Below are 28,000 nucleotides of genomic sequence, written 5' to 3'. Positions count from 1 at the left end.
CTAATTTCACAGCTGAAGTGGGATGTAATCATCATGGAGTTGCAACAACAAAAGGTTTGAAAATATGCATGTTATTTTTGTGCACCTAAATGCGATATTATTTTTGCAGGTTTATTAATTAGCCCATATTAGTGTTTTTTTCCTTTTCTTTTCTTTTCCGTTTAGCGGAATAGAATATAGCTTTATCCAAGGTTTAGATTAAGACCAACACGTGGCCCGTTGAACCGCGTAGAAAAGGCCTAAAATGACACGGTAGTACAACAGTCTACCAGCTAAAAAAGACCCCGGTGCATTCTGGCGGTTTGAGTTTTTAGCAAGCAGTGAAGCTGTGACAACACAAGCATAACTTTTCAAACCGCCTACAATTCCCATAATGCCCAGCGGCAAAAAGAGCCTAAATACCCGATTGTCAACAGACTAGCAATGTCTGCCATTAGCATAGAAGACAGGCGGATAAAGATGGACAGCGAAGAGAAAACGTCCACTGTAGTGAACAGGTATGACGCTGTGGGTTTGAGCGTTTAATGTGAAACTGTATAAACCCACAATTGATACGTTTATTGGGAGTTTTTCCGATAACACCGTTTCAGCATCTTGGCGTAATTACTGCTTTACTTTTATGTCCACTCTCACTGAGAGTCTCAGTTCCTGTTAAATAATAATAGTAACATAATGGCTGTCATAATACAGTAGTGTAATGCTCATGTTAGTGTAATAACATGATAACATGAACTCGATTTAAGCATATTTAGCGATTTGTTTTCTTTTCCCCTCAAAAAGTATCTTCCCTATAACCTTTTTAAACAAGGCAGTAGTATGTTTCACACCCAAACACAGGTTTTATTGGGATTATTGGTCTGTGTGTTTTATTAAATGGTGTCTTTCTCTCAAAGTCGCTGAAGTATGACATGCTGTGGTGCCTTATGTTGAACACCATGTCTGCTGCACTGCTAACACACTCTTTCTATATATGTCATAGGGGAATCCTGTTTAGGCAGTGTGTTATTTGTTTTATCTCACAAATTGTACAAACTCGTTTCAAGCACATTGTGGTTTTGGCCCAGAATCAGGCTTTGAGTTTTGCTACGTATCTAATCCACAAGAGGGTGTTATTACATCGGTTTACTATGTACGACTGAAGCTCCCGTCTAATGATTATTACCTTCAACAGTCACAATAATTAATCAGCAAAAACACAATGTTTTATTGATCCTGCTAAAATAAGAAATACAAAGGATTATTATTATTGTTATTATTATTATTATTATTATTATTATTATTAAGTATCAAATTCCTTAATTTGAAAACTGGGTGTCTGCATCTCCACCAGGAATAGACTATTATTCATTATTTTTCATCACACAGAAGTACAACAAACTGACCTCATAAATGCAAAGTAGTTTGAACATCCTCCCAAAAAACAAAAGTTTTTATGTATTTATCAAACTTATTCAATCAAACACTGACCCATCCTCTGTAATAACTTGGGTTGGGACAATAGGCAGAGTAGACCCATGGTTCCCAACCAGGGGTAAATATACCCCTAGGGGTACTTGAACCTCTTGGGGGTACTTGGAAACAGTTATTTCCAATGTGAGTAATTTTATATTCTGTTTCAGATGCTTTATGTGTCCACAAGTTGAAATTGAACGGTATCAGTAAAATAATAATAATAATAATAATAATAATGTGGCCTTATTTTATGAAAAAATACTTTAAAATTTGTAGAAGATGATCAAATTACCAAATATTTAAGCAAATATATAACGAAATACAAAATAGGCCGTTGCTATTGGTCCGGACCCGGACCTCAGACAAACCCTATCCTCAACCCTAACCTAGGAAATACCCGAATGTTTGTTTTTTTGTATATGTATTTTAAAGGTTGTTATGGCCATAACAAGGTGGAATTTTAACCCTAACCAGGGAAATGTTTTTTTTTTTTTTTGTGTATGAAGTGCCGCAACTATAGTCAGGTTTGTCTGAGGTCCGGGTCCGGAAGTATAGAGACTTTGTACAAAATATGTATGGTGCACTTTAGAAAAAAGTTTATTAGTTTTTACAATTTGCATCTCTGATGAAGACGATTATATTTAGTGATAAAATGTCAGGGGAAAAAGCAGGGGCATGATCACTGGAAGAAGCAAATCCATTCTAAATCAGAGTAAACTGTGCAGGTTGACATGTATGAGCTACTGTAGTACTGGTCATTTACCATCCACCACTAGATGTTTTGGTACCAAATGAATATGCCTCCTGCAGTTGAAAAGACACATTAACTTGGGGCAGATGTAGCATGGATGGAAAGGTATGTGCTGCAAAGTAAAGTTGCTAAAACCTCCATAAAGTTGTTCACAGAGTAACACTCGTTTATTTTTCTGAGAGACATTATATCAAACTCTGCATAACAATGACATTTTGCCATCAAACTTTTGAACACAGCTGTAACTAGCCTACGTGACCAGCCAGTTTTATCAACTGCGCCTTCTTCTTCTTCTTCTTCTTCTTCTTCTTCTTCTTCTTCTTCTTCTTCTTCTTCTTCTTCTTCTTCTTCTTCTATCTTCTTCTTCTTCTTCTTCTTCTTCTTCTTCTTCTTCTTCTTCTTCTTCTTCTTCCTTTCTTCTTTCTTCTTCCTTTCTTCTTTCTTCTTCTTCTTTCTTCTTCCTTCTTCCTTTCTTCTTCCTTTTTTCTTCCTTCTTCCTTTCTTCTTCCTTCTTTTTTCTTCCTTCTTCCTTTTTTCTTCTTTCTTTTTTCTTCTTTCTTTTTTTTCTTCTTCTTCTTCTTCTTCTTCTTCTTCTACTAATCGGTTTAAAACACCTTTCCCTCACTGACTTCAGTGTGAACTTATCATTTCTGCACATTTCGGATTTGTGTAGCCTTATTTGAAAATAACCAAAGTTCAGAAACTCCTGAGCCGCACAATGTCCCAAACCATGGTAGTCTGAAATCTGACTGTTAGTAGTAATACGCAGTAATAAAATAGGAGACGAGTTTGATCAAAATGTCAGTAAACCTCCAACCTGGTCATGATTCATCTTTAAAAAAAATAGTTTCCACTGTGCTAATGATTATCCCAAGTTCCCACCTGTATTGTGAAATATGAAATCTTCTTAAATAGCCTTTAGAAGTTAAAGCGCATTGAGATGACTTTGTTGTAAATTGCTGTATACAAATAAAGTTTAATTGAATTGAATTAAACTCTAATGACCATGTACTGTAATTTCCGGACTATAAGCCACTACTTTTTTCCTACTCTTTGAACCATGAGGCTTAAACAATGACACGGCTAATTTGTGGATTTTTTCCTCTTTTACAAGCTCCGTCACATTATAAAGGCCGTGTCATACAGCTCCAGGTGGCCACACACAGCTTCTACTCCATGGTTGAATGGATGAACAGACCGGTGTTTGTGTTGATGGCCTTATGTCATCGTCAACAAAGACTCTGATTGACTTTCGTCATGCGAAACAGTTGCAGGAGTTGAATATTTTGGATGTGCGGATGTGCATAAAATCGGGAGCACGCTCGCACAGCCAACGCACTTGACGTGCAGATCGGACCGCAACGCCGCACAGGAAAGATTTTTGCATCTGGGACGCATCTATCCATTGACTTTGTATGTAATCTGGATGTACGGACATCTCGTGACGCATCCGGTATGAACGCAGCATAACAGTAGTATAGCAGCCCGTGTACTGTACCTGCCCATTCTGATTGGCCAAGTCTTTTGAAGACTCGGCCAATCAGAATAGAGTGTGGTCTATGTAATGACGTGGGCTTTGTATGGATTTCTCTTAGAAAATTACTAAATCATTGGAATGAGGCCAATATAGCGGTGCGCTTTATAGTCCAGAAATTACGGTATGCTATGCATGTAACATTTACATTTACTTACATAACGTTGACCTCGTTCATATATAGTAACGTAAAACCCAAAGAAGCAGCATTTGGAATTCAGGGTACACGTTCTCCCCCCTCTGGACAAAAAAGGACTTGACCTTTATTTTCCTGTGATGCAAACAGAAACGTTATTTACACAATTTTAAATATGCATGGGTTTAACGTGAATATGCTATTTTGCTGGATTCCTCATTGTTTCTGAACTTGTGAACTAGTGAGTTAGTAATCTTAAACAGCCTTGTTTCATTTAATTTCTACAGAGAAACGAAACAGAAGGAGAGGTTGTCAAATATTAAGCTGAGTAACCAGTTCTGATTGTGAAGTGGCTTTGTTTTTCCAGCTGTGTCCTGTGGACTGTCAGAGATTTGAGGAAAACACTATATAGGAACAAAAATGTAGTTTAGTCGATTCTCTAGAGTTCTCAAGTTTGTATATGTTTTCAATCTACAATAGAAACATCTACAGTACTAGTATCTATGTGTTATCTGGTAGATGGTATTGATTGCTGATAGTTTTCTGTGCAGCACTTTACTTTTATTAGGAACAGATTAGTCATTATGTGAACGCTTGAGAGCAATGATTTGTTTTTGTATGTCTGTGTGTGTGCGCGTACGTGCATTCAGTTTCACGTGTGTGTGTGCGCGCACGCGTGCATGTGTGTGTGGGCGCGCACGCGTTCATGTGTGTGTGCGCGTGCGCATGTGTTTACGAGTGTGTTGCCTGGGCTGTACCTTTGACTGTCAGCTGATAGTAGAGGAAGGGTTGGGTTTCATCATGCTGTTTATTTCTCACTCCACTTAGAAGTCAGGTTTAGAAAACGTGTGTGTGTGTGAGACTAAATTGTATTTTCTTGTCTTCTCTCTCAGTAAACCATGTCAACATTAGACAGGTGTAAGAGCAAATACTTTGGCTTTTTGTATTCATGTAGTTCCAGTTTAGTTTTCTGCTTGTCTGTCACTGTCTTCTTGGTACTCTTTCACCTTCAGCCACATCTTGCAACACTACCTGCCAAAGACAGATGCCTCTATACTTTGGGGTGTGTGTGTAGCGAGGAGTGGTCAGGCTCACTCCTATTGCTATTAATACCACCTAATGAACATAATCTGGAGGGTCGGTTATCCGCTTACGTTTGTTGGCTGGGCGTTTGAGGGGAGGAGCATAGAGCAATGAAAGAGGAGGGAAAAGCTGTGCTGTCATTCCAGAGTGCTTGCCCACTACCACCAAGCTGCAGTGCCCTCTCTCATTCTCCTGAGAGGATGGAAGAAACGGAGAGCTAAACAAATGTTTAAGTTTCACTTCTCACCAAAGCTAACTCCCCTTTATATTGTCCAGACTTGAGTCTCGCCCTCCCTCTCCCTCTGTGGATGTGTTGAAGGCTTTGTCGTTAAGTGTGTTGCTGTGCTGAAGCCAGTAAACACACATCGTGCATACCTGCTGGCTGAAGCCTAGGATTAAAACACAATATTTGGAGTTTACACCGTGGAAGTGTTGTGTATATTTCCTCCAGCTATGAACTCATTATTACCAGCGTTCTCTGGAGCTAGAATATCTGGCTGTTGGACTCTCAGATCTGATGGCAGGTAAGTTTCTTTAATTCATTTATAAAAGTTCTGTTTGTTTGTTTTAAAAAGCTTTTTCCTTAGATCAAGTCTTTTATATTTGTTTGTTAATGATCTCGACCAGTGACTTTGCCTCTTTAGAATTTTGTTTTTTGCTGACATTGGTATAATTTGCATCAGTCACTGAGTAACAGCATTTACATGTTATTTGACTCTTCAAACAAAGTTATGAGGATGTTTTTTTCTCTCTTTTTTTCTTCTATGGTTACAAAATGTTTGCCATCATGACACAGCACTGGGTGTTTTCTTTGGCACTCTCATTATGTGTACCAAATCTGATTAGAATCATTACATTCATTGTGTTAAAGCAGTGACTGCTCTAAAATCAAAAAGATAAAGGGTCTTTGGACTTAGACAGGTCAGAAAGCAGAGCCCAGAGTTCACAGTAAACATGGTGATGCTCCTTTTAGTTGTTATGCTGTAAAGAAGTGGAACAAACTGTCAGCAGAGCTGAAGCCAGCGTCCATGTTAATATTTTTTAAATCCAAGTTAAAGGCACTCTTTTTCTGCACTATGTATGACTGAGTGGGAGATTTTTAATCATATTATTATTGATTTAATGTTTTTACTACTGATTTTAGTGTTTGTATTGATTTCTAAACTGTTTAATGTTTTCTGTTGCGCTTTTTAATCATATAAAGCACATTGAACTACCTTGTGTTTGAAATGCGTTATACAAATATATTTGCCTTGCCCTTGCCTAAAGCAGGCTCATTAGAGACAATACAACTTATAACTTTCAATCTACATTTTTCACTTCCGATATGATACCGATATTGCAACCTGGAGTGTTGACTGATATTGATTCGATACAATATCAACACAAATCATACATACTTTTTTTCTTCTTGCTTTTTTAAGCCCTTATCAAATGACATTAAAATAAAGTTTCTTACCTTTTATCTGATCAAATGATATTACTCAAACTAAGAACAATAGTCAGCAACAGTAGATATGAGGAAAAACTGGCGTATTTATTATTAACCAATGGGTTACAGGAATTGTAACCTTAAACACAAGAATATTCTACAATTGAATAAAATAAATCAAAAAGATTAATTAAAAGACCCTGAAAAATTATTTCAATAAATCTAATAAAAACTATATAATATAACAGATTTTAGATTACCCCATACCTCATTTTTAGCTGATATCGGACTGACATTTGATATCAATATTGGATCAGGACACCCTCCAGGACTAGACTGGGGTAACCTTGGTCTTTCTACTTAGTAGTAGAAAGCGAGAAAAACAACATGTTACATAACCCACACAACACTATGTAGTTTTTCCTGCTATTATTATCCTCGACCATTGCTGACCCCCCCAGACTTGGAAGTCTATGCCATCATCAGACACTCCTCTGTAGATGACAGACATGCTATAGGTGGGCATTGATAGAGTACACCTTTATTCTGCAGATTGGAGGGTTTTGCATGACTCAGCACAGTCTTAATAGCTAATGTTTTATGGCTCCCTGCTTTGGCTTGATCTGATAACCCAGCTGAAGTAATCTTTGTCTCATACTTACTCTGTGCTCCATGTGAGCACAGTTACTCTGTGATAGATAAGTCTTTGCTCTCTGTTGTTTGTTCAACCTCTGACCTTATGACATCATACCTGGAAAGCTGTAAAGGTCTCTATAAATACAGTATGTGTAGAGACAGAATTGGCAGAAAAACAGAAAATCAGTGAAACACCTACAGTAGGTGTCTCATACAGCTCATTGTGCAGCAGTTATGGCATCTGGAGCTTTGCAGTCATCACTGGGTGAAGTGTGGATGTCTCGTATAATGCAGTAAGTGTTGGTGCTAACTGTTAAGAATACAAGTTTGTATTTCTTTAACAATCTTTACAAGACAAGGAAAGGATTCCTACTGTTTTTGTCAATTTTAACGATTAATTAAAAGTGTTCACTTGACTTGGGGCATTCTTATTTGCTTTTTTTTCTTGGGGTTTTGTTTATCAAAGTCATGCAAACCTCAGACTTGTGCAAAATAGCCTGTTTCAGGAAGTCTCGAGAGGTTAGTGTAAAATGTAAAATTTGACCAATCCTGTGGAGCTGCTTTTCTTTTTGATTTGAAACTCAATAGGCAGACTTTGTTGTTGTTTTAGTTTTTTTTCCCTTTTTTTTTCTATTTAGAAAAGAATGTACATGACACTGACATTGTGTGCCCATCTCTTGCACAAGCTTTTGTGTTGCACTCAGCCTTGTTCTATGTGCCTGTTTTGAATAAAGCTAGTGACGCTTTTCAGCAGGCAGTTTATGATGCACCGCTTATTAGTAGCACAACCTATATAATACAGTAAATCATGTTAGTCATTCACCATGTCACAAAAAGAAGCTTGAGTTTGATATGTCATACATTGGTTTTATGTTGATGATAATTTTCAGAAATATTCACGAGAGCAGTTGTTCCCAACCATTTTCTTGTCAAGACCCCATTTTTAAATCACAAATTTCTGGTGAACCCGGAGACTTTTTTCCATAAAATTAGTTTTTTCATCACGTTTGTTGTTATGCCTTGTTACAAATACAGAGTAGCCAGTATACTAGTGCACAAGGTGGCGACATGTGGCAGCTTAGATATTTTTATACTGCATTTTATGTTAACTAGGTTTACGTTTGACAGTTTGAAAGTATATAAATACAGTTGTTTGAGATTGTGTGTGGTGTTTTAATATGAAAAAGAAGAAGAATTATTTAAGCTCTTTGAGTTTTCTTCCTCTTCCTGCACTGTATATCTATTTCTGTAATATTATGTATTGTTTTTCAACTGTGTAAAATAGATAAATAAATATATATACATCAAATGTATGTGAAAACAAAATATGAATATTTTATTTATTTTATTATTACTAGACATTTCAGGTGACCCCAAGGTTGAAAAACCTTGCACTAGAGTAATAAAACTCAAGCACTCTAGAAAAAGGGTAGACCTTGTGTACTATTACAACAAAAATGTCAATCCTTTTCTACCATTTAGCACAAAAATGTAAAATCAATTTAAAAACATATAAATATAATCTCTTCATCACCCTCCACGGGCGGTCTCTTTTTTCCTCCAAGCTCGGGTCCTCTACCAGAGGCCTGGGAGCTTGAGGGTTCTGCGCAGTATCTTTGCTGTTCCTAGAACTGCACTTTTCTGGACCGAGATGTCTGATGTATTTCCTGGGATCTGCTGGAGCCACTCCTCCAGTCTGGGGGTCACTGCCCCGAGTGCCCCAATGACCACGGGCACCACTGATGCCTTCACCCTCCAGGTTTTCTCCAACTCTTCTCTGAGCCCCTGGTATTCCTATAGTTTCTCGTGTTCCTTTTTCCTGATGTTGAAGTCGCTTGGTATTGCTATGTCGACCACAACGGCTTTCCTCTGCTATATATATATATATATATTGTTGTAAACCAGCACTACTAACCCATCCTGTCATTGATTTTTCTACTAGTGATTGACCAATTTTTAAAGCAAATCATTGTCCATACTTCTTTTTTTTCAAGGTTGCATAAAAGTTGCGCCTTAGAAAAGCTCCACATCAGTAATTACTGAAAGTTACTGTATACAACATTTGTACTTTGCTGCATTTAGAAGTTACTTGGTACCTACAGTATGTGAACAAAGTTCACAGGTTGAGTAAAAACTACTAAACATTAACCTACAGCAGGAGAGAAAGGACTATAATACTGGGGCAGACTTGTTTACTGTAAGGAAACTGGGCCACTATTCAAATGAATCGTTATCCCTAAAAGTAATGCCTTTCTTTTTGTCTGATGGCAGAATCATAACTTTAAACATTGGCATTGTAATACCAGCATTGGTTTCTCCCGGCACAAAGATATGGCACTGTAGAAATAGAAATATAACTCATTAAAACAGAAAATAAATACACTTCATTCTCTATATTTATATTAATAAAAATAAGGTTATTTCCTTTGATGCCCTATGTTGACAATGGGTTTTGTTGTTTGTTTTGGCTGCAGCGGAGTAGGCGAGGGATCCCTCGACCGGCTTCTTCCTTCGGTAACCATGGGCCTCTCACCCCGGAAAAGGACCACCAGCCAGTGTAAGTCGGAGCCGCCCCTGCTGCGCACGTCAAAGCGCACCATCTACACTGCTGGTCGCCCGCCCTGGTACAACGAACATGGAACACAGTCCAAAGAGGCCTTTGTCATTGGTAGGAACCATTGAACATATTTCCGTTTTATTTGCACTATACCTGAATCAATTTAACTAATTATTTAACCAATTGATTTTTACTTTCACTTATCAGTCTAGAAGCAAAGCGGCAATGTTGGATATGTGGAGTTTTTTCTTCCTCAAGTAACTTGTAAAAGGATCCCAGTGATATTGCATACTGACGGGCAGGGTTGGGGTCATTTATAATTGTAATCGCGTAATTGATAATTAATTACAATTATGGCATAATTATTTATAATTGTAATTTTAAAAATCTGTTGCTGTTGTAATTGTAATTAAATTGTAATTGAGTTCAGATAATTGACTTTGTATTGGTAATTAACAGGAAAATTCTATAAAAATGGTCAATTATAATTTAGCGCAATACTAAGGGACCATGTTACAGTTCTATACATATGTAGTTAACAGTTATTAAGCTTAGGCTTGCCCACATTTTACCATAATGAAAATAAAATCAAGGGGTATACTGACACAAGAAAGGCTCACATAGCCACACCAAAACTATTAAAACCTATAGTCTTATTGATTAGAAAGCCTAACAAGGTAACCAATCGATAGGAAATAAATGAGATGATAGATATTTTACAGCTGATTTAGGACCCATTATCTTAATAGATGATAACAAAAAGCTAACATAAGAAGAAGGTTAACTTTTATTAGGTTATTTATTTCAGGTTCAGTAATTGTGATTAATTGTAATTTAACTTTATTAATTGAGAATGTAATTGTTATTGACTTCCTGAGGATAAAAAATAATTGTAATTGAAAAAAGGCTAGTCACTGTAATTGTAATTGAACATGGGAAATTGAAAACTTAATTGTAACCGAAAAATGTAATTGACCCTAACCCTGCGTGTCAGTTTGCTGGCACTAGTGTTAACCCAACACAGGCAACAATGCAGCAAATGCTGTAGAAGTCAGTGAATAAGTTCAGTTCATGGGTGGTGACAACACCATAGACACTATGTACACTATGGACTGACCCAATAAATAGCTCTGAATGACTGTCAGTAGTGTCAGTAGTCCCTCTGAACATGAGGCTGGGACATCCGAGGATACTGCTGACAGCAGAATGTCACACACATAGTATTTCATATCTTCTAATAATGTGGAATACATATTTTTCCTGTCGTAAAAATGTGGTTGTATCATGTCTAAGCCAGAAGAAAATAATAAGAGTTCTCAGAGAAACAAATCTCCTCTTTGCCAGATATTGGCAGTTATGTGGATCAATAATCCTGATCATGGTACCATGATTATTCACACAAGGTTTGTAAGCAATTCCTATTCCCATGAATAATGATATGTAGGTCCAAATATATGGGCACCCCTATTTTTTCCAAAATTCATGATTAAATGTACAATCCAGATCCAATACAGATTAAACTCAGTGAGGTAAATGAGGAACCAACTCGACATAAGTGAGTCAAATTTAATTTAGAACAGTCAATTAGAAACTGAGATATACATTTTTGAAATTTTGCCGATGATTGAATTTTTGGATTTTTGAAAGTTATTCAGAATCAGTATGTTGATCTGGATCTCCTCCAAAATGTAATTAGTCTTTCATGGTGTGAGGTACATCTTTGGTTAAAATTGTCAAAATCGATGTGCGAACAGTCAAACAACGGTTGTGAAAATATTGCTTCCCTGGTAGAGGTAATTAAGAGTTTGAAGGAATTAAAAAGAGAAAGGAAAAAAATTAAATATGGCCACAGTAAAATAATTATTGTGTTTCTCAACCTATTTGTGGAATATTATTACATACTCAAATCTATACTCATCATCTGCATTATTTTTACTTTTTTGAAGAAAAAAAGCCGTCAGTAAGTGATGATTTATTGTAGTTGCCAAAATGTGTATAATGTTGTGGTTCTAGTTAACAAAGACAAGTTATGTCAGCTCAGTTTTATAACGAGTGATCACTTTGTAGTCTTAATCTGAAGAATCAATCACCATGTAAATGTATTATTAGTTTAGCAGGTATAATCCTGGCATTTATGCTAATATACTGTACATTGGCTATTTTAGTCAGAGCAATAGGGTACAATTATCTTTAAGGTGGATCTTTTTTGTTACCAGTGACTTTGCACAAAGAACAAATGGTGGAAGCAGGGTTTTCTTGATTTACCACTCAAATTTATTTTGTCCAGAGCAGATACTGCATACACCAAACAATGTTCTTACAAGCTAGTGCAGGTTGGTTGTGTAGCAAGATAACGTATATTTAAGTTATACCTTTTTACAAAAAAACACGAGACAAAATCTCCAAACTGGTTTGTTTTGACAGGTCTGTGCGGTGGCAGTGCTTCAGGAAAAACTACAGTGGCCAGAAAGATCATTGAGGCCTTAGATGTTCCCTGGGTCGTACTGCTCTCAATGGATTCATTTTACAAGGTATGCGTGATTATAATGCCAGTGTGTATTCCCTTTACGTGTGTGCGTGTGTCGAGTGATATTAAGTTATACTTTGCATGAGAATTTCCTTTGTTTTTGTCCACCTATTTACAGTGGAAAATTGCTTGTAAATATGTGAAATTGTCCCAGAATAAACATCTGCACAGGTAGTCCGATAATATTCCATGTACAGCTCATTTTGTTAAGAAAAAAAACAATTATTAAACACTAATAATAACAATATTGCTATTTTCATTTCAATAAGTGAATTCATTTTTTTCTCTGTTTTTCTTTATCACAGAAAATCAAAGCCCCTACTTTATCACATATGCTTTTTTGATTCAACTGGCAGATCTTTTAAATAATTTTTTCTTATTTTCTCAATTCTTTTCTTAAAAACAATGAGCGCACAAGTTAGAGTGACACAGAAGAGAGCTGAGGGAAGGGTGCAGGAAGTCAATTCAATTCAATGTTCAAAGACACTAATATCAAATTGTGGAGGGATTTTATGTGAGAGGATGAAAAGAGAAGTGGCACAAGTGTTGCCACTCTTTACTGCTGCTACCAACACCTACAGTTGCATAATGCCTTTACTTTATGACAGCAGCAGTTTAGACTGACTTGAGAAGAAGAAGATACTCTTCCTAAACTACCAAATACCATGTCTGGGTTATTAATGCTCGACCACTCTAAGGACACAAGCACACACACACACACACATGCACGCTTGCAGGCACACACCACCTGGCACTGTCGTCACAGTTGCGCATGATGTTCTCCTAAATTTAGGCCGACCAACTTTAACTTCTCTTACACAGACCTTGTAGTTTTGTGTGATTCTGTGTGGATTTTGTGCCACAAATAAACACATGTAATAAACACATATAGTCAATTTATTCAGTATGGTTGCATTGTTACTAACTGTGTCTGTGCATTAGTGTTTTGGGGGTTAATAATGTGACATGACTTTGTTCCAATCTTCAGGTCCTAACCCCAGATCAGCAGGTCCTCGCTGCCAGCAACGACTACAACTTCGACCATCCTGATGCTTTTGACTTTGATTTGCTGACGCACACTCTGCGCAAACTCAAAAAGGGCAAGAGTGTGAAAATCCCTGTTTATGATTTTACCACTCACGGGAGGCAGAAGGAGTGGGTAAAGATTATTGCATACACACACTTTACACACACACACACACACACACTTTACACACACACACACACACAAACACATACATACATGTGGCATTGAATTTCTTCAGTTCATAAGTAGTGTGTCAGAATTACTTAATGTAATCCAAGGAATCAAGCTTCAGTTCTATCGAAGCACTTACTGAGTCATTAAACTATTACACAGTTTGGTTCTACTTCATCTTGCTGTAGGCCTCAGCAACATACTCTATCATGAAATGTCTCTTTTAGGTGATCTAGAAAATAACAATATCGGCTATGACAATATATAGGTCCCTATAAAATCAGCGTTAACGGAATCGTGGACGGAATCATGGAATCGACCAATGAAAATGGTTAAACGTGGAAATGGACAAAATCAGCATGAAACGCCGTCGCCGTGGGGCAAAGAAAGTTTTTTTTTATGGGAAATATTTCCAGGAACCGCTTATTAGGTGCACCGCCCTCCCTCCTCCTGTCCTGGTTGCATTAAACTCATCTTAAACCACCACAGACATTCTCTAAAACAACGAAAGTCATCACTGACTCCTAAATACAGAGCCACCAGTGCACGTTTAACTTTGCTGTGCCTGTGAAGCTCCGTCCGTTTATCGTGTAGCGCAGCGGCGCTCTGTGAGAAGGTGATCAGCTTTAATCATCTTCCTCTACTCAATGTTCGAACTGTTGTGTCTGGTTAACTATGAACAACTCAGTCCGTGTTGTCTTTTAGTTCTTTCTATTCCAGCCTTTTGTTCGTGCCTCGTAGGTAAACATTCACAGTCAGCAAGCTACCTCAAGTACAACCGTTTCAGTGGGAACTTCCGGTTTACAAAATAAAAGTCTGTTAGAGCAACATTATTAGAATGTTACATTTGAACAACATCTCATCAGATCTACAGAAGATAGGGTAATTTAAGTTAGGTTAATTTAAACTAAGTTGATCAAAACTTTATTAAACCTGCTCAGATTCAATAAACCGTTGATCCCTGAGAGGAAATTGGGTGACATTAATGCAGTTCTCATACATCTTTATATGACATATAAATAATTAAAAAGGAGCGGTCAGAATAATCTATGTCACTACAACTTATATCTACCTTTTAATTGTATCACTTTATTTTTGACATACATTTTTGTTTAATTATTATAAAATTATTATTATATTTCTAAAAAAAAAAAAAAAAAATATTAAAGTGGAAAAAATGGAATTTGGGAAAAAAATAAAACGGATTTAATAGAGCTCTATAAATAAATACAGTATATACGTATATATATATGTATATATATATATATATATATATATTTTTTTTTTTTTAAATCTCATTTTGCAATAAAATCAGGGCTGTGAGTTTTATCGCTTTAGTAAAGAAATGTATTGGAAAAATGTGCAGTATATAACAAGAAAACTTTACACACACACACACACACAGAGAGAGAGAGAGGGAACAGCAGGGGCAGGCAAAATCATTAATGATTTTGTTACAGGTTTTTAGAAATTCAAAATAACAAGGATTGAGTGATAACACACCGTGTTATTTTTATTTCTTCATTTTAGTTCATTTAATTGGGAAATTGTGGGACACAACCATTCCATTTACAATGGTTGAATAGGATTTATTACCCTTAGTATTAGTATTAGTAATAATAATAATAATGCCAATAGTGATTCAGAAATGTGGACAGACTGCTCTGCACCAGCAGCTGAATGTAAAAGAACAATAGTTTGTTTCTGAACAAATTTAAATGTTCAAGAATCAAATTTATTCTGCAGTTCTCTCAAATTGACACTGGATTTTTGTAAACCTCTCAGTTTAAATCTTTGTGCACTTTATTTTAATGGACTGTTTTAGTTATTTCTTTAAAAACAAGTAATATTTTTGGTCATAATAACAGACTACATGAACTGCATTCAGTAACCCAGACAGCCCTAAAACATGCCACATGCTGTCTTGGAGAGAAAATGCCAAAAGTGGCACAAGAAGTTAATATTGTGCAGCTGTTTGTTAATAAACATACCTTTTTGAGAAACAATGTCAGTTAATTTTGGACTTTGTTGATATTACCATTACTTATTTAGTTTAAATGTTTAATTCATGCCTAACATACCACTTTCACAGATGACTTAATAAGAATAATAGCTGTTATTTATGTCAGCTGTTAGGGGTCACAATGTGTTGGCTGTTTAAACAACAGCATATGGAAATGTTTGTTTAAGATTATTTGATTGTGTGTTCATAGAAAACTGTATACGGAGCCAGTGTTATCATCTTTGAGGGAATCATGGCCTTCACAGATAAAGAACTTCTGCAGGTACGTTGGGGGGTCGTAGACCGTTTAATATTTAAGGCTTGATTCAGTCTTTGTTGTTTTTTTAAAAAAATTGTACAAATTAAATTAGATTTTCTTATTGCAAATAAAGTGTATGTGTTCTTTAATTGGCAGTTGTTTAATTAAAAAGTTCAACTAATTTCAAGTTATGTTGTTATGATTTGCCTGTTCCCATAAGATTAATATATTGTTTTCACATTAATGCATGTTAAAGAGTTTTTTTTTTTATTCCAAGGTTAAAGGTGCACTCACAGTTTTCTTAAAGGGATGATTGATAGTTGGGTTTTTTTTTATCTATTTCAGTGGTTCTCAAATATTTTTGAGAACCTTATTTCTGAACCCAAGTTCTCCCTTTCAGGAGTGAAAATCCCTTTTCATTATTGGGGGGGGCATTAAACAGTAAAATTGTACTGTTGTGTACCCCTTGTTAATTGCTGTGAAAAATGAAATAAAGTTACAAAAAAAAAAAAGTAACATTTTAGGGAGTAGTTCCTAGCGGGGACATGAAAATAAAGGCTATACTTGTTGTAATCGGAATATATGTCAAACTATAGCTAAACTCTTACACAAATTATAAAGTGCAAATGAATATGCCACACAAATTAAAAATATACAAAACCTCAGTAAATTTTTTTTTTTTTTTTTTTTTTTGGCTTAGATACTGTACTATTATTTTTTTAAATTTGTGTTTACAATGGGATTCTTTTGGGAACATACTACCTCTGCGGAATAAACCAGCCACCTAATTTGGAATTAAACAAGTATTAGGTATTAATTGTTTACAAGGTCAGGTAAAAGAGGAATTAACTTTTGTTTCGCTTTAAAGGGGAATTAAAGCTCCCATGTAAACATGGCCATTTTTAACTAAAATAAACATGAAAGAACCCCATATTTTTTATGCTTTCATTTGTTAATTTCCCTCTCTTTCTCTCTCTCTCTCTCTCTCTCACTACCCCCTGTAGTGCCATTGCGTACCCCCATTTGAGAAACACTGGTCTAGTTGATGTAATATCCCAAATTCACCCAAATGTCCTCTTTTATAAATTGACTCTCCATTGTTAAAAAAAATGCCTAAAGTGTTCAGTTTCTGCAATTATGAATCCTTTAGGGTTTTGTTCAGGCAGTAGTGAAATATTTATGTACTTTATTTGCTTGCTCACAAATAAATACAGGATCAAAGTTTATTTGGTCTCTACACAACTCTAATCTAACAATGTTTAATTTCACCTAACAATATCTTGATGAACAGAAGCCACATGGAGAGTTTATTTAACTGAGTTGGAAAAGGGAATCAAAAAGCTTAACTTTAATTCTTTAATTTTGTGTTTTACTGCCAGTTGCTGGACATGAAGATCTTTGTGGACACGGACTCTGACATCCGGTTGGTGCGTCGATTAAGGAGAGACATTACCGAGCGGGGCCGTGACATTGAGGGAGTCATAAAACAGTACAACAAGTTTGTCAAGCCGGCCTTTGAGCAGTACATCGAGCCCACCATGCGCCTTGCGGATATTGTTGTCCCACGCGGTGCGTACACACTGCATACTGGCATATATACATACAACCCATATTACATAACAACTACCATGACATAATATATTTACATGCAAGTGGGCATGCATCAGCTATACATAGCAACTACTATAAAATGACAGCACTTGTGTATGTTAAAGGTGACATATCATGGTTTTAAATCCTTCCTTTTTAGATATAAATCATACAGTTGTGGTCTATGTAAAGCAGAACTGCACTGCTTGGGTCTGAATTCCTCATTATTATGGCTCCACAGGCCCCTTTTCTACCCCTTTTCTGATGTGCTTCTAAGAGCAACTCGTTTTGGTGCGGTCTCTTTAAATACAAATGAGACACTCCATACCCCGCCCCCTCTTCAGGTGACACTCGGTTCAACTCCACCCTGCTCGGCCATTTTTGTAGTTTGATAGAAGAGATACGGCTATGTAGCGGCGCATAAACTTTTTATTCAGAGGTTATTTACAAAATGTCAACAACGGAAGACTTGTCCATCCAGCCTTACATGTTCGAGCCAGAGTCTGACCCGGCGGAGCGAGATGAAAATGAAGATGATGAACCTGCAGAACCCTAACAAGTGAGCTAATACAAGCACCGAGCTAACGCTAGCCCCAAGCTAACGTCACGAAATGCATTTTAATACAGTCTTTTCGGAGACAAAAACGGCAAAATGAAATGACTAATGAAAACTTTAGACTTAAATTAAATCACGTAGGCCATATCATCAAGGATCTAAAACGACCACACAGCGCTAACATATGAAGATGGTGCAACTGCTAATGCTAACAAAACAATGACAGGGACGTCTTATCATCACACTTTTTAGCGTTATTTACAGCTTACCGAAGTGCTCTGTTTGTCTTCTCCAAAGATAGAAGGAATTGAACCCTCAATCAGACAAAGTCTTTCGGCAAATCCTTCTTTATACTGGCGGAGGTTGCAGAAGCAGTCATCCTTGAAGTCCTGCGCGCACACAAAAATGACCTTACCCACAGATGTGGGTACATTTCCGTGAAAAATAAAACTTAACCAGGCACTTTGAAAAGGTTCTGATGCTGGGAGACGTTATAATGAAGCGTGTGGGTTACTACATCCAACAACCGAACATTTTGACTTATCCTCTCGTAACTTCTGCATCCTGGAGCTTGGACTACAAAATACAAGCGAGAAATAAAAAAGGCGGATTGCTCGAAGTGTTGGGCCTGGAGTCGATGTCCTAATTTGGCAGTTCCGCTGACGTTATTGTTCAAAAAACGTAATAGAGAATCGAAAAATCGAAACAGATTGAAAAATATGACCAAAACAGAATATAAAGATATCAACGGAGCACCTGAAAAGATTAATTTGAACTTTTCTGTGCTTCTAAACAATCTAAATATACATCAAAATGCATTTAAGGGCTAAAAAAGTGGATTTAGCATGATATGTCCCCTTTAAGGGATTTTATTTTTATTCTTATTTGTTTTTTAATTATAAACATGTAGAGCTGTTATGTGTAACTAACTTTTTGGCATCTTTTCTGTTTGGTTTCCACTAGGTGGTTGCAACATGGTAGCCATAGATTTGATCGTGCAACATGTTCATAGTCAGCTGGAAGAGGTAAGCAACTTTTACAATGCACTCACAAATGAAAAGTCTTCACCTATTTTATTGTGACTAGTGTTTTTTACACACAAATCTTACTTTTTTAGACAATGAATGGGTTACTCACACAGAACTACTGTCTATGACGTCTTTGTAAACAAACCATGTTTTGCAGGTGATCACAAGCTTCCTCTAGTGGATAAGAAATGTATTACATAGGATTTAAAAGGAAGTTGATTATGAGTCACTTCAAAACAAGCAAACTTGTGTTTGCACAGGGAGTTTAAAATCCATCAATAAGTTCTCATAGATTTATAATTTATTTAATAAAGCCTATTTTTCCCCCAAAAAAGTTCAGACATAAATCATAGGTCAATAATGTTGGTCTTACTTTATTTTCTGTTATTTAGGAGCCAGTCAAAAGCACAGCTGACAGACTATTAATACACTCAAACGTCTCAAACTAAGTCCCTAGGGAACTTTTCTATCTCACATATTTTCCAATATTTCAAGATCTGATGGCATCATGTGATGGGTGGTTTCTCTTTATCTGTTGTAGCTGGAAAACATTTTTCACTTTGCTTTTTCTTGAGGTGCTGCCGTCACATCCTTGTTTGAACTTAAAAACAACAGAAACTGAATTCCATCTGACTTTTTGCCCACTATACTGTATCTTTGTATATCTCCATACATTTGTGCTTTGTCATTCTGAAAACTCCTGAGTTTGCGATTTAGCCAATCTTCAGTCGTACAGGAGACCTACAAGCACATATTTTTGATATTTCTGTCAGTATTAATATTTTTTAGAGGTTCGTGAGGTTTCCTCTGGAGGGAAACCCTGTTTTTTTTTCATATCCTGTAACTGTTGCTATGGAGTACAACCTATTACCATAATTACTCACAAAGAGAAAATATATTTTGTAATCCAGCCCCAGGTTTACTGATCCAACAGAAATAAATCACATAAAAGGCCAAAAAAAACTTGTAAGCCAGGGTTTGTAAACCTTGGGGTCGCCTGAAACGTCTAGTAATATTAAAATAAAAATAAATTACTAATTAATTTTTTTTTTAATTGTATGTATTTATTTGTATTTATCTATTTTGCACTATTAAATAAACAATACATAATATTACAGAAAAAGACAGACAGTACAGGAAGAGGCAGAAAGCTAAAAGAGCTTAAATAAAAAAAAAAATTTTTTTTTTTTAAATTAAAACACCACACAATCTAAAACATTTGCATTTCTATAATTTCACTTTCTCAAATATAAATCTAGTTCAAATAAAAATCAGTATAAAAATATCTGATCTGGCGCATATTGCTACTTAATGTGCACTAATCCTTACTACTCTGTATTTGTAACACACAGGGTCCCCACAGTCATTAAATTCTTGGAAAAGTTATGGAATTTGAAAAACTGATTTTCCTGTCTTGAAAAGTCATGGAATAATTTAACTGTTTTGGAAAACTTTTGGAAATATAGCCTATTTTATTTTAATATTTAAAATCCAACCTTAGCTATTACTATGGGCTGTTAAGCAAGTCCCTTAACCCTAACACCTTGTGTCAGTGATCAAATATTGTTTATCAGCCATTAATATTAATAAATTGCATTAATTCATTATAATCTGAGTCATTAATGTATTGTAGCAGGTATTGATTGATTGATTGTTTATTCTGAGTTCAATGTACATTACACATACACATGACTCTATTCAAATTAACATTCATATATACATACACTCAAAAAGGAGTGGGAAGAAGTAAACTTATAAATTCCCACCCCTGTAATTGTCATATCAGTGGTTGCTTCCTTTCACAAAACAGTTAACATAACAGATAAACAGTTTACATGCAAGAAACATACATATGCACATACACATACTTATATATACACACAAATATACAAAAAGATATGTTACCAACAATAGTAAGTATTTTAGTAGATCACAATCTATTGTAAAGCTCTTATATTTTTATTTTTATATATATATATATACACACAGACAGGTGAAGGCTAAACGTAGGCCTTATGGAGCCACTTTGTGCTACCATGCAGTTTGCTTGGTGTCATCTTCACTACACACAGTAACACACATGCTGCTGATGGATTGCTTTCTCACTCTCTTCCTTCCACCCACTCCCCCCACACCCTAAATCCTCACCCATGGCTCACAGCGCGAGCTCAGCGTCAGGTAGAGTTGCTTCCATCCCATTCTATCTTCTCCTCCATCTGCTCCAGCTTTCTGCAGGAAGGAAGATACAAAGAGTCAAGCCACACCCACTTCTGCATTCTAATGATTGGTTAAATATCACAATCCATTACCAGGAGGCACTATTTTCTATTTGGTCAAATTTGTGTGATCATTAATGCAACAAAGTGACAACAGTTTAAATCACGTGTCAAACTCAAGGCCCGGGGGCCAAATCTGGCCCTTTTAGAGCATCAATTTTGGCCTGCTCGAGAAAGTCAAAAATTATAGAAACAACTTGAAACATTTTGTAAATTACCAACTAATTCAGTTGAAGATATTTCACCCTCTCCAAACACAAAAAAATCAGTTGAAATCCACAATATTTGCAGAGCTCAGTTTGTAGTTTGATGGCAGTCATTTTTAATCTCAAATTGTTAAAAGAAATATGGCAAATTTTCCTCAAAGTATTCCACGAAATTTCCCCAAATTCCCAAAATCAGGGAAATTTCAGTGAAGATCCAGCAGGGGCTGATATACTCCCACACTTCATCATTATTATTTCATTTATATGTGGACGTGCAAACCAGGACACATTAATGTTGAATGTGCTCTTTTTTCCCCACAAAAAAAATCTGTGGCCCACTTAAGCTCAAACTGGTCCATATTTGGCCCCTGAACTAAAATGTTTGAGTCCCCTGGTTTAAATGATGCGATGGATCCAGTATTAGATGCAAAGATGTTGGTTTTCCCTCTCTGTGCCTTTTAAACAATGACAGCTTGCACTCTTCTTGCCTTCTGTGTCTAAATATACATCAATAAATCAAGTAGCTGAAGGCTGACCCCCTCCTGTCAGCAACAGAGAGAGGAAGCTCTCACAGCAGCTATTGTTAACCATCACAAACCTCAGACACACACAAAAGTTTCCAATAGCTCAGTAGAGAAAGTGTTTCCATTGAGCGTCAGACACACACTGAGAGGGAGGAAGTGAGCTTGGTGACTGTCTTTAGACACAGGATGTGCTGCAATACCAACTTCTACTGTTCTACACAGCCAAAGTGTGACAGCCACAACATGGACACACACCAGCCATATAATAAGAGATCTGATCCAAACTAAGTATCATCTTATGATTGCACTAAAGATAGATTCAGGGACATTAGACGCTGTCACACTTTACACTGTGTGGGATCATCTCTTCATTCCTTCATCATCCACCTGATGATTTCTCCTCCTCTTACTTGTTTTTTTCATCTTTCTGTGTCTCTCCCTCTGTCATGATTGTTGTGTTTGGTCCAAATCCTCCCCATAGAGGAAACTCCGCTGGGATATGTGAGCAGATCTGCTATGATTTATCCTCCTGTTGCATCATCTGCTAATATGGATCTCAGTGATGTTTTAGAGCCAATCACTGAGCAGCTCTAACAGTGTTTCACTTGTACTGTCTCAGTCGAGGCTTACTCAATTTCAAAACCTGTAAACTGGGGGAAATATTACCAGTAGAGACCTATTATTAAGAAAACACTTTGTAATCATTTCAGTGGCTTTTTGTTCCACAATTTTGAAATGAAATTAATTTGTTTTCATTTTTTAAACCTCATTTCCATTATCGTGGTCTCTGAGCTGTTGTAATTTTCCACTCTGTGTGTGTGTGCGTGTGCATGTGTGTGTGAGATCAGCATCATCCTAACCTTCCCTTGATAATTGATTTGTGTTTTCCTCATTTTTCTAACTTCCTTTCTGCATGTAAGTACTCAACTCCGTGTGTGTGTGTGTGTGTGTTTGGAATGTTCTTACAGTGTGTCCGTGCACACCTGAGTGTGAGTGTTCTCACGTTTTAATTACATGAGTGTGTTTTGTATTCACTGCTCTGTCCGTCTTCTCTCCTTCTGCCGCTTTCACCCCACGCCACCCCCGCGTTACCATTGGTTGCCGTGGTTACAGGGCAGCCCTGGCTTCTGCACATCAGGCCCAACCCCTCCCCCAAACCCTCAGCGTGCTGGATAGCACGCCCCAAGTCAGGGGCATGCACACAATTATCAGGTAAACGCTGAGAATCCTTCATTGTCACATGTTTAGTTAAAGCACGAGTAATGAATGGCTTCTTCTTCTCCTGTTCATTCAGAAACAAGGAAACCAGCCGTGATGAGTTCATCTTTTACTCCAAGCGCTTGATGCGACTGCTGATAGAGCGAGCTCTGTCCTTCCTCCCCTCACAGGTCAGAGACACACTGTGAAATAAATAGTTCCACTGCAGTGATGATCTGTAGTCACATGTTAGAAGTTTGGCTGTAAAGCTGCAGCTAGAGATAAACAGACAGAAGAGAATGAGACGCTGCTCAGTGTGAAGAAATGAAGCTGAATGTGATGGTATTTACTGAGTGAGGAGGTGAAGATTGGAGGTTAGATTTATTGTAACTGTTGTCTTTCATATTCTTTAGCACAGCTTTGTGGAGGAAACTGTGCTCACATTGTTATCATCTTTATTCTAATCTCAGATCCACGTGGTCCAGACCCCACAGGGAGAGGATTATGATGGGCGGGCTTTCCACGGGAAGAGGGTGACTGACCTCCATTTACTACCTGTTATCATCCCTTTAGAAACGCTCCTAAACTCATGCAATTAACCTGCGTTTATCTGTTCCTCTGCCGTGTTCTTGGTAGATTACAGGCGTGTCCATTCTGCGAGCCGGAGAGACCATGGAGCCGGCTCTGAGAGCCGTCTGTAAGGATGTTCGCATCGGCAAAATTCTCATCCAGACCAACCAGGACACTGGAGAACCAGAGGTACACCTGGGACAATGATACATCCCTTTTCTTAGTAATTCTACCAAATTAGGACTCTCTTATCTTTTATAAATCAGACACTGATATTCCTTTAAGGCCTTTGATGGCAGAACTTTTCATAGTTTGATCCCACTTGTACTTTTCCAGCTTCACTACCTGCGTCTCCCTAAAGACATCAGTGAAGATCACGTGATACTGATGGACTGCACCGTGTCCACAGGAGCTGCAGCCATGATGGCTGTCAGAGTCTTACTGGTAGGAAGCTTTTCTACTTCTCAGACTGGGCAGCTTACATTCTATTCTGACCAGGGCTGGGGTAAATTATTATTTTAATTGCATAATTGATAATTAATTACAATTATGATGTAATTATAATTGTTATTGTGATAGAAAAAATATCTGTAATCATTTGTAACTGTAATCTTATAAAAACTGTCATTTACAGTTCATTTAAATGCAAAACTGGTCAACCACGTTACAGTTCTATGTTTTACACATACGTAGTTAACAATTATTTAAACATGTTTCATATCAAGTTTTTCCATTACATGTCAGTTCTCTTGAGGATCATTTTACCATTAGAAAAAAAACAATTAAAGCAAGGGGTATACTGACAGAAATAAGGCTCAGACCAAACATATTAATACCAATATTTTCATTGATTAGGAAGCCTAACAAGGTAACCAAGAGATGAGAAACAAACGAGATGATAGATAATGTTTTACAGCTGATTTAAGAACTGAGCCATTATCATAAGACATGCTAACAGAAAGCTAACGCCAGAGGATGAGGGTTAATATTTATCAAAGGCTCAGTAATTGTGATTATTTGTTTGTAATTGAGAACATAATTGTGATTGACTTTCAGTGGAATTTAATGATTGTAATTTTAAATGTAACTGGAAAAAATGGTCAACATAATCATATATGAGTTGTAATTAAACGTGGATTTTTGACCCTAACCCTGATTCTGAGAGCCATGAATGTTCCTCACTTTTAGGACCACGACGTCCAGGAGGAAAAGATCCTACTGGTGTCTTTGCTCATGGCTGAAATGGGCGTCCATTCAGTGGCCTACGCCTTCCCACAGGTCAAAATCATCACCACAGCTGTCGACAAAAAGGTCAACGATCTCTTTCACATCATACCCGGTATCGGTGAGTAATGATCACATAACATTAGGATGGAACGAGCACTATTTCTGTGCTTGATGAACATTCATATAGCATTTTAAAATGAAACCCATTTCTGTTGTGTTTACTGCAGGAAACTTTGGAGATCGATATTTTGGAACGGATGCACCTCCTGACTGGAGCGATGAGGAGATGATGGATGAACCCAGCTGCTGATGGAAACACTCAGCACGCTCTGGGTTTAAGGCGAGTCAGAACCTCGTCCTCCATGGATTCTTTGAGGACCTTTAAGGAGTTGACGCGTTTCCTGGGTTTGACCATAAACGTGCACGCTATAGTCTGCACGGGCCAAAGAAAGGACGAGAAAACCCAGCGAGGGAATTGAAAATGTATAGAAACTGTTTAAAATGTCCAACGTTAGTTCATCTTAAAGTGAACTCATTCAATCAAAGATATTTTTATACACTTGTAAATGGAAATGTTAATTTAATGCTTCAAACACAACAATCTTTGAAAGTTGGTTGAAGCTGTGTACTGTGGAAGGACACAACTGAATGTTATTATACATGCATCATTTCCTTGTTCTTTTTCTTTTTTTTTTTTTTTTACTGCAAACGTACAAAACTTCAAAAAGGAAACATCAGAAGTTGAGCTGATGTTGAGCAACTTCGCCCTCAGTGATGTGCTTCTCATTCAATGTATTTCCCTTTGTTGTTTACTCTCTTTTTAACATTTACACATCTTTTGTACTCATTGGTTCCTATTTAAAAGCCAAAATCTGTCGTTAGGGAGAAGGCCTGCTGAGTTGCTGCACCTTAAACACAAAGTGAAGGTCAAAAACTGTCCTGAGTGCCTGATATTTCTCTTTCTGAGATCATCATCATGATGGAAATAACATATAGAGATGCCTTGTTTTTTTTATGAAGCGCTGAAAGTTCAGTGTCAGCTTCATCTGTATTAGAACTATGGAGTCAGACATATTGCTCACTGAGTTCTTTAAATACATTTAAATCTAACATTCTTCTGCAAAGCAAACACTGTGTTATCTAGAAGGTTTATACAATAGGGGCATCTTAAGAATATGAAAATAAGTGCATTTTAAATGTGGCTTCAGTTCACCGCTTCTGTCTCACTTTGACATTTTGTGACCCGTATCGTTAGCGTAGCGCTCGCTGCTGGATTCAGGTGTGAAGTAGTCCTCAATACTTCATAAGTGTCTGTGTGTGCTGCTTTGAACATGTGTACACTTCTTATTAAGCGCCTAATAAAAGTGCAATAGATATTTTACATGATTAGCTGTGTTATTGCGTTAGTCAAGTCAGAATTTAAGGATAAAAAGAAGATTGTGTAAAAATCATGTGAATGTTTCTTAACATACCCACACAGGAGAGACGTGAGTGCATTCACAGCATGAACAGGAAGGATATTGTGGCTGTCCGTTTCCCATCAGAAATAACCGCTGCATATTCCATCGCCTTCCATAATTATCACCTGGACAGCTGTCAGAATGTCAGTCGGGTTAACTAACGTGTGACTGACACGTATTTCATGGGCCTGATGGACAATTAGAAAGCAGCAGCGTGATGGACAGATGAAGAAGAAGGACGATTGGAAAACTGCAGACGCTCTCACAAACGTCAAGAATCAAAATTAAAAGCATCACTTTATTTATTCATGACGAGGGACAATGTGCATTAATGGACATGAACATGTAAATGTGCCAGATTGTAGCCACGGACCAGTTTCTAACTGTAGTCCAAGGCAGGTTGATGTTGTCTACAACAGAAATTACGTTTAAAAAAAAACAAAAACAGACAGCATGGACAGTACAATAAATACAAAGACTATAATAAACGACATTTAGCTGAGGACAGACTACAAATAAACTGAAAATTGCAGCTTAAGTGCATAAGGCGGATAATTTAGTGCTAAAGTGCCAATGTGCTAATATTTTGTCTTAATTGCAACTGCACACCACTAGAGTTGGGGTCAATTATAATTGTAATCGTGTAATTGATCATTAATTACAATTATGGCATGGTTATTATTGTGATTTTGATTTGAAAAATCTGTTGCTGTCGTTATCGTAAGTAAATTGTAATTGAGTTCAGATAATTAACTTTGTAATTGTAATCGCCATGAAAATTTGACAAATATTGATTGAACGCAAAGCTGGGGAACCGTGTTACAGTTCTAAACATACAGTTTTATTAAAGTATGTTTCATATCAAGCTTTCCCACATTTTACCATTTAAAAAAAAAAATGAACTCGAGGGCTATACTGACATAAAAAAGGCTCAGACGCACACACCAAAAATATTAAAACCTATATTTTCTTTGATTAGGAAACCAATAGATAATAAGATGATATATATTTGTTTTTATTATCATAAGAGATGCTAACACAAAAGTTAACCTAACTTTTATTAGGTTAATAATTTAAGGCTTAGTAATTGAGATTAATTGTAAGTGGACTTTAGTAATTGAGAACGTGATTTTAATTGACTTTCTGAGTTTAAAAAATAATTGTATTTGGGAAAAAAATGCCGGTCACTGTAATCATTATGGAATTGTAATCAAACATTGGTAATTGAAACTCAAAAATGTAATTGACCCCTGCACACCACCCCTGGCCTGGTTGGTTGTTAAAATACTATTATTATTGCACATGGTTAGCATTAATATATGTGTTTATGTATATTATTATTGCACTGAGAGAGAAAAGAAAAACAAAACTATGTATGTAAGTATGTATGCATAGATATATATATATATATATATATATATATATATATTAACTTAGACGATTAAGCATTCGTTCTGAGTCACACTTTCAAATTTTCTTTTAACAGATTTTTTAAAATGTATATATTCATCAATATTACAATTGCTATTGCATGATTATACCCGTATTGACCTAAAAATGCTTTCACGTCTTATTTGTAATCTTTGAAGGGAGCTGTCATGGAAAGTTTAGCATCAGTGCAAAACAAACAGGAAAGTGGTGTGTGGTGTGTGTGTGTGTGTGCGTGCGTGGGAGTTTCATCCCCATTGGTTCACAGCTTGGTGAAGGAGTGCGTTTTACACCTTAGACCTGCAGCATTTCTCCTTCAACCTCAGGTGGATCTGCTCCAGTGATGCTCTGCTCTGCTCCTAACTTTGCTT

At 36.7% G+C, this 28,000-nt stretch overlaps 1 protein-coding gene across 5 annotated transcripts; it reads left to right on the top strand.

Moving 5' to 3' along the window:
- Window positions 1–369: 369 nt before the first annotated feature.
- uckl1b (uridine-cytidine kinase 1-like 1b) lies at window positions 370–26,733 on the top strand. 5 transcript variants are annotated; one of them, XM_028452572.1, is made up of 15 exons: window positions 370–497; window positions 9,499–9,692; window positions 12,006–12,112; window positions 13,097–13,267; window positions 15,520–15,591; window positions 16,947–17,136; window positions 18,677–18,738; window positions 22,229–22,248; window positions 22,861–22,959; window positions 23,042–23,135; window positions 23,415–23,477; window positions 23,581–23,703; window positions 23,851–23,958; window positions 24,703–24,859; window positions 24,969–26,733. In XM_028452572.1, the coding sequence occupies exons 1-15, from the start codon at window positions 424–426 to the stop codon at window positions 25,049–25,051; spliced, it is 1,617 nt and encodes a 538-aa protein (XP_028308373.1). In that variant the 5' UTR covers window positions 370–423; the 3' UTR covers window positions 25,052–26,733. The 5 variants fall into 5 exon arrangements, with proteins under 5 accessions (XP_028308373.1, XP_028308375.1, XP_028308376.1 ...); XM_028452574.1 differs by lacking the exon at window positions 22,229–22,248 and adding an exon at window positions 20,903–20,919 and having other exon boundaries at window positions 24,969–25,110; XM_028452575.1 differs by lacking the exons at window positions 370–497; window positions 22,229–22,248 and adding exons at window positions 5,080–5,480; window positions 20,903–20,919 and having other exon boundaries at window positions 24,969–25,110.
- The last annotated feature ends 1,267 nt before the right edge of the window (window positions 26,734–28,000 follow it).

This window comes from Gouania willdenowi, chromosome 7 (genome assembly GCF_900634775.1).
Source record: "Gouania willdenowi chromosome 7, fGouWil2.1, whole genome shotgun sequence".
NCBI lineage: Eukaryota > Metazoa > Chordata > Actinopteri > Blenniiformes > Gobiesocidae > Gouania > Gouania willdenowi.
Note: the sequence above shows the minus strand (reverse complement) of the source record. Positions and strands in the feature narration are given on the sequence as shown.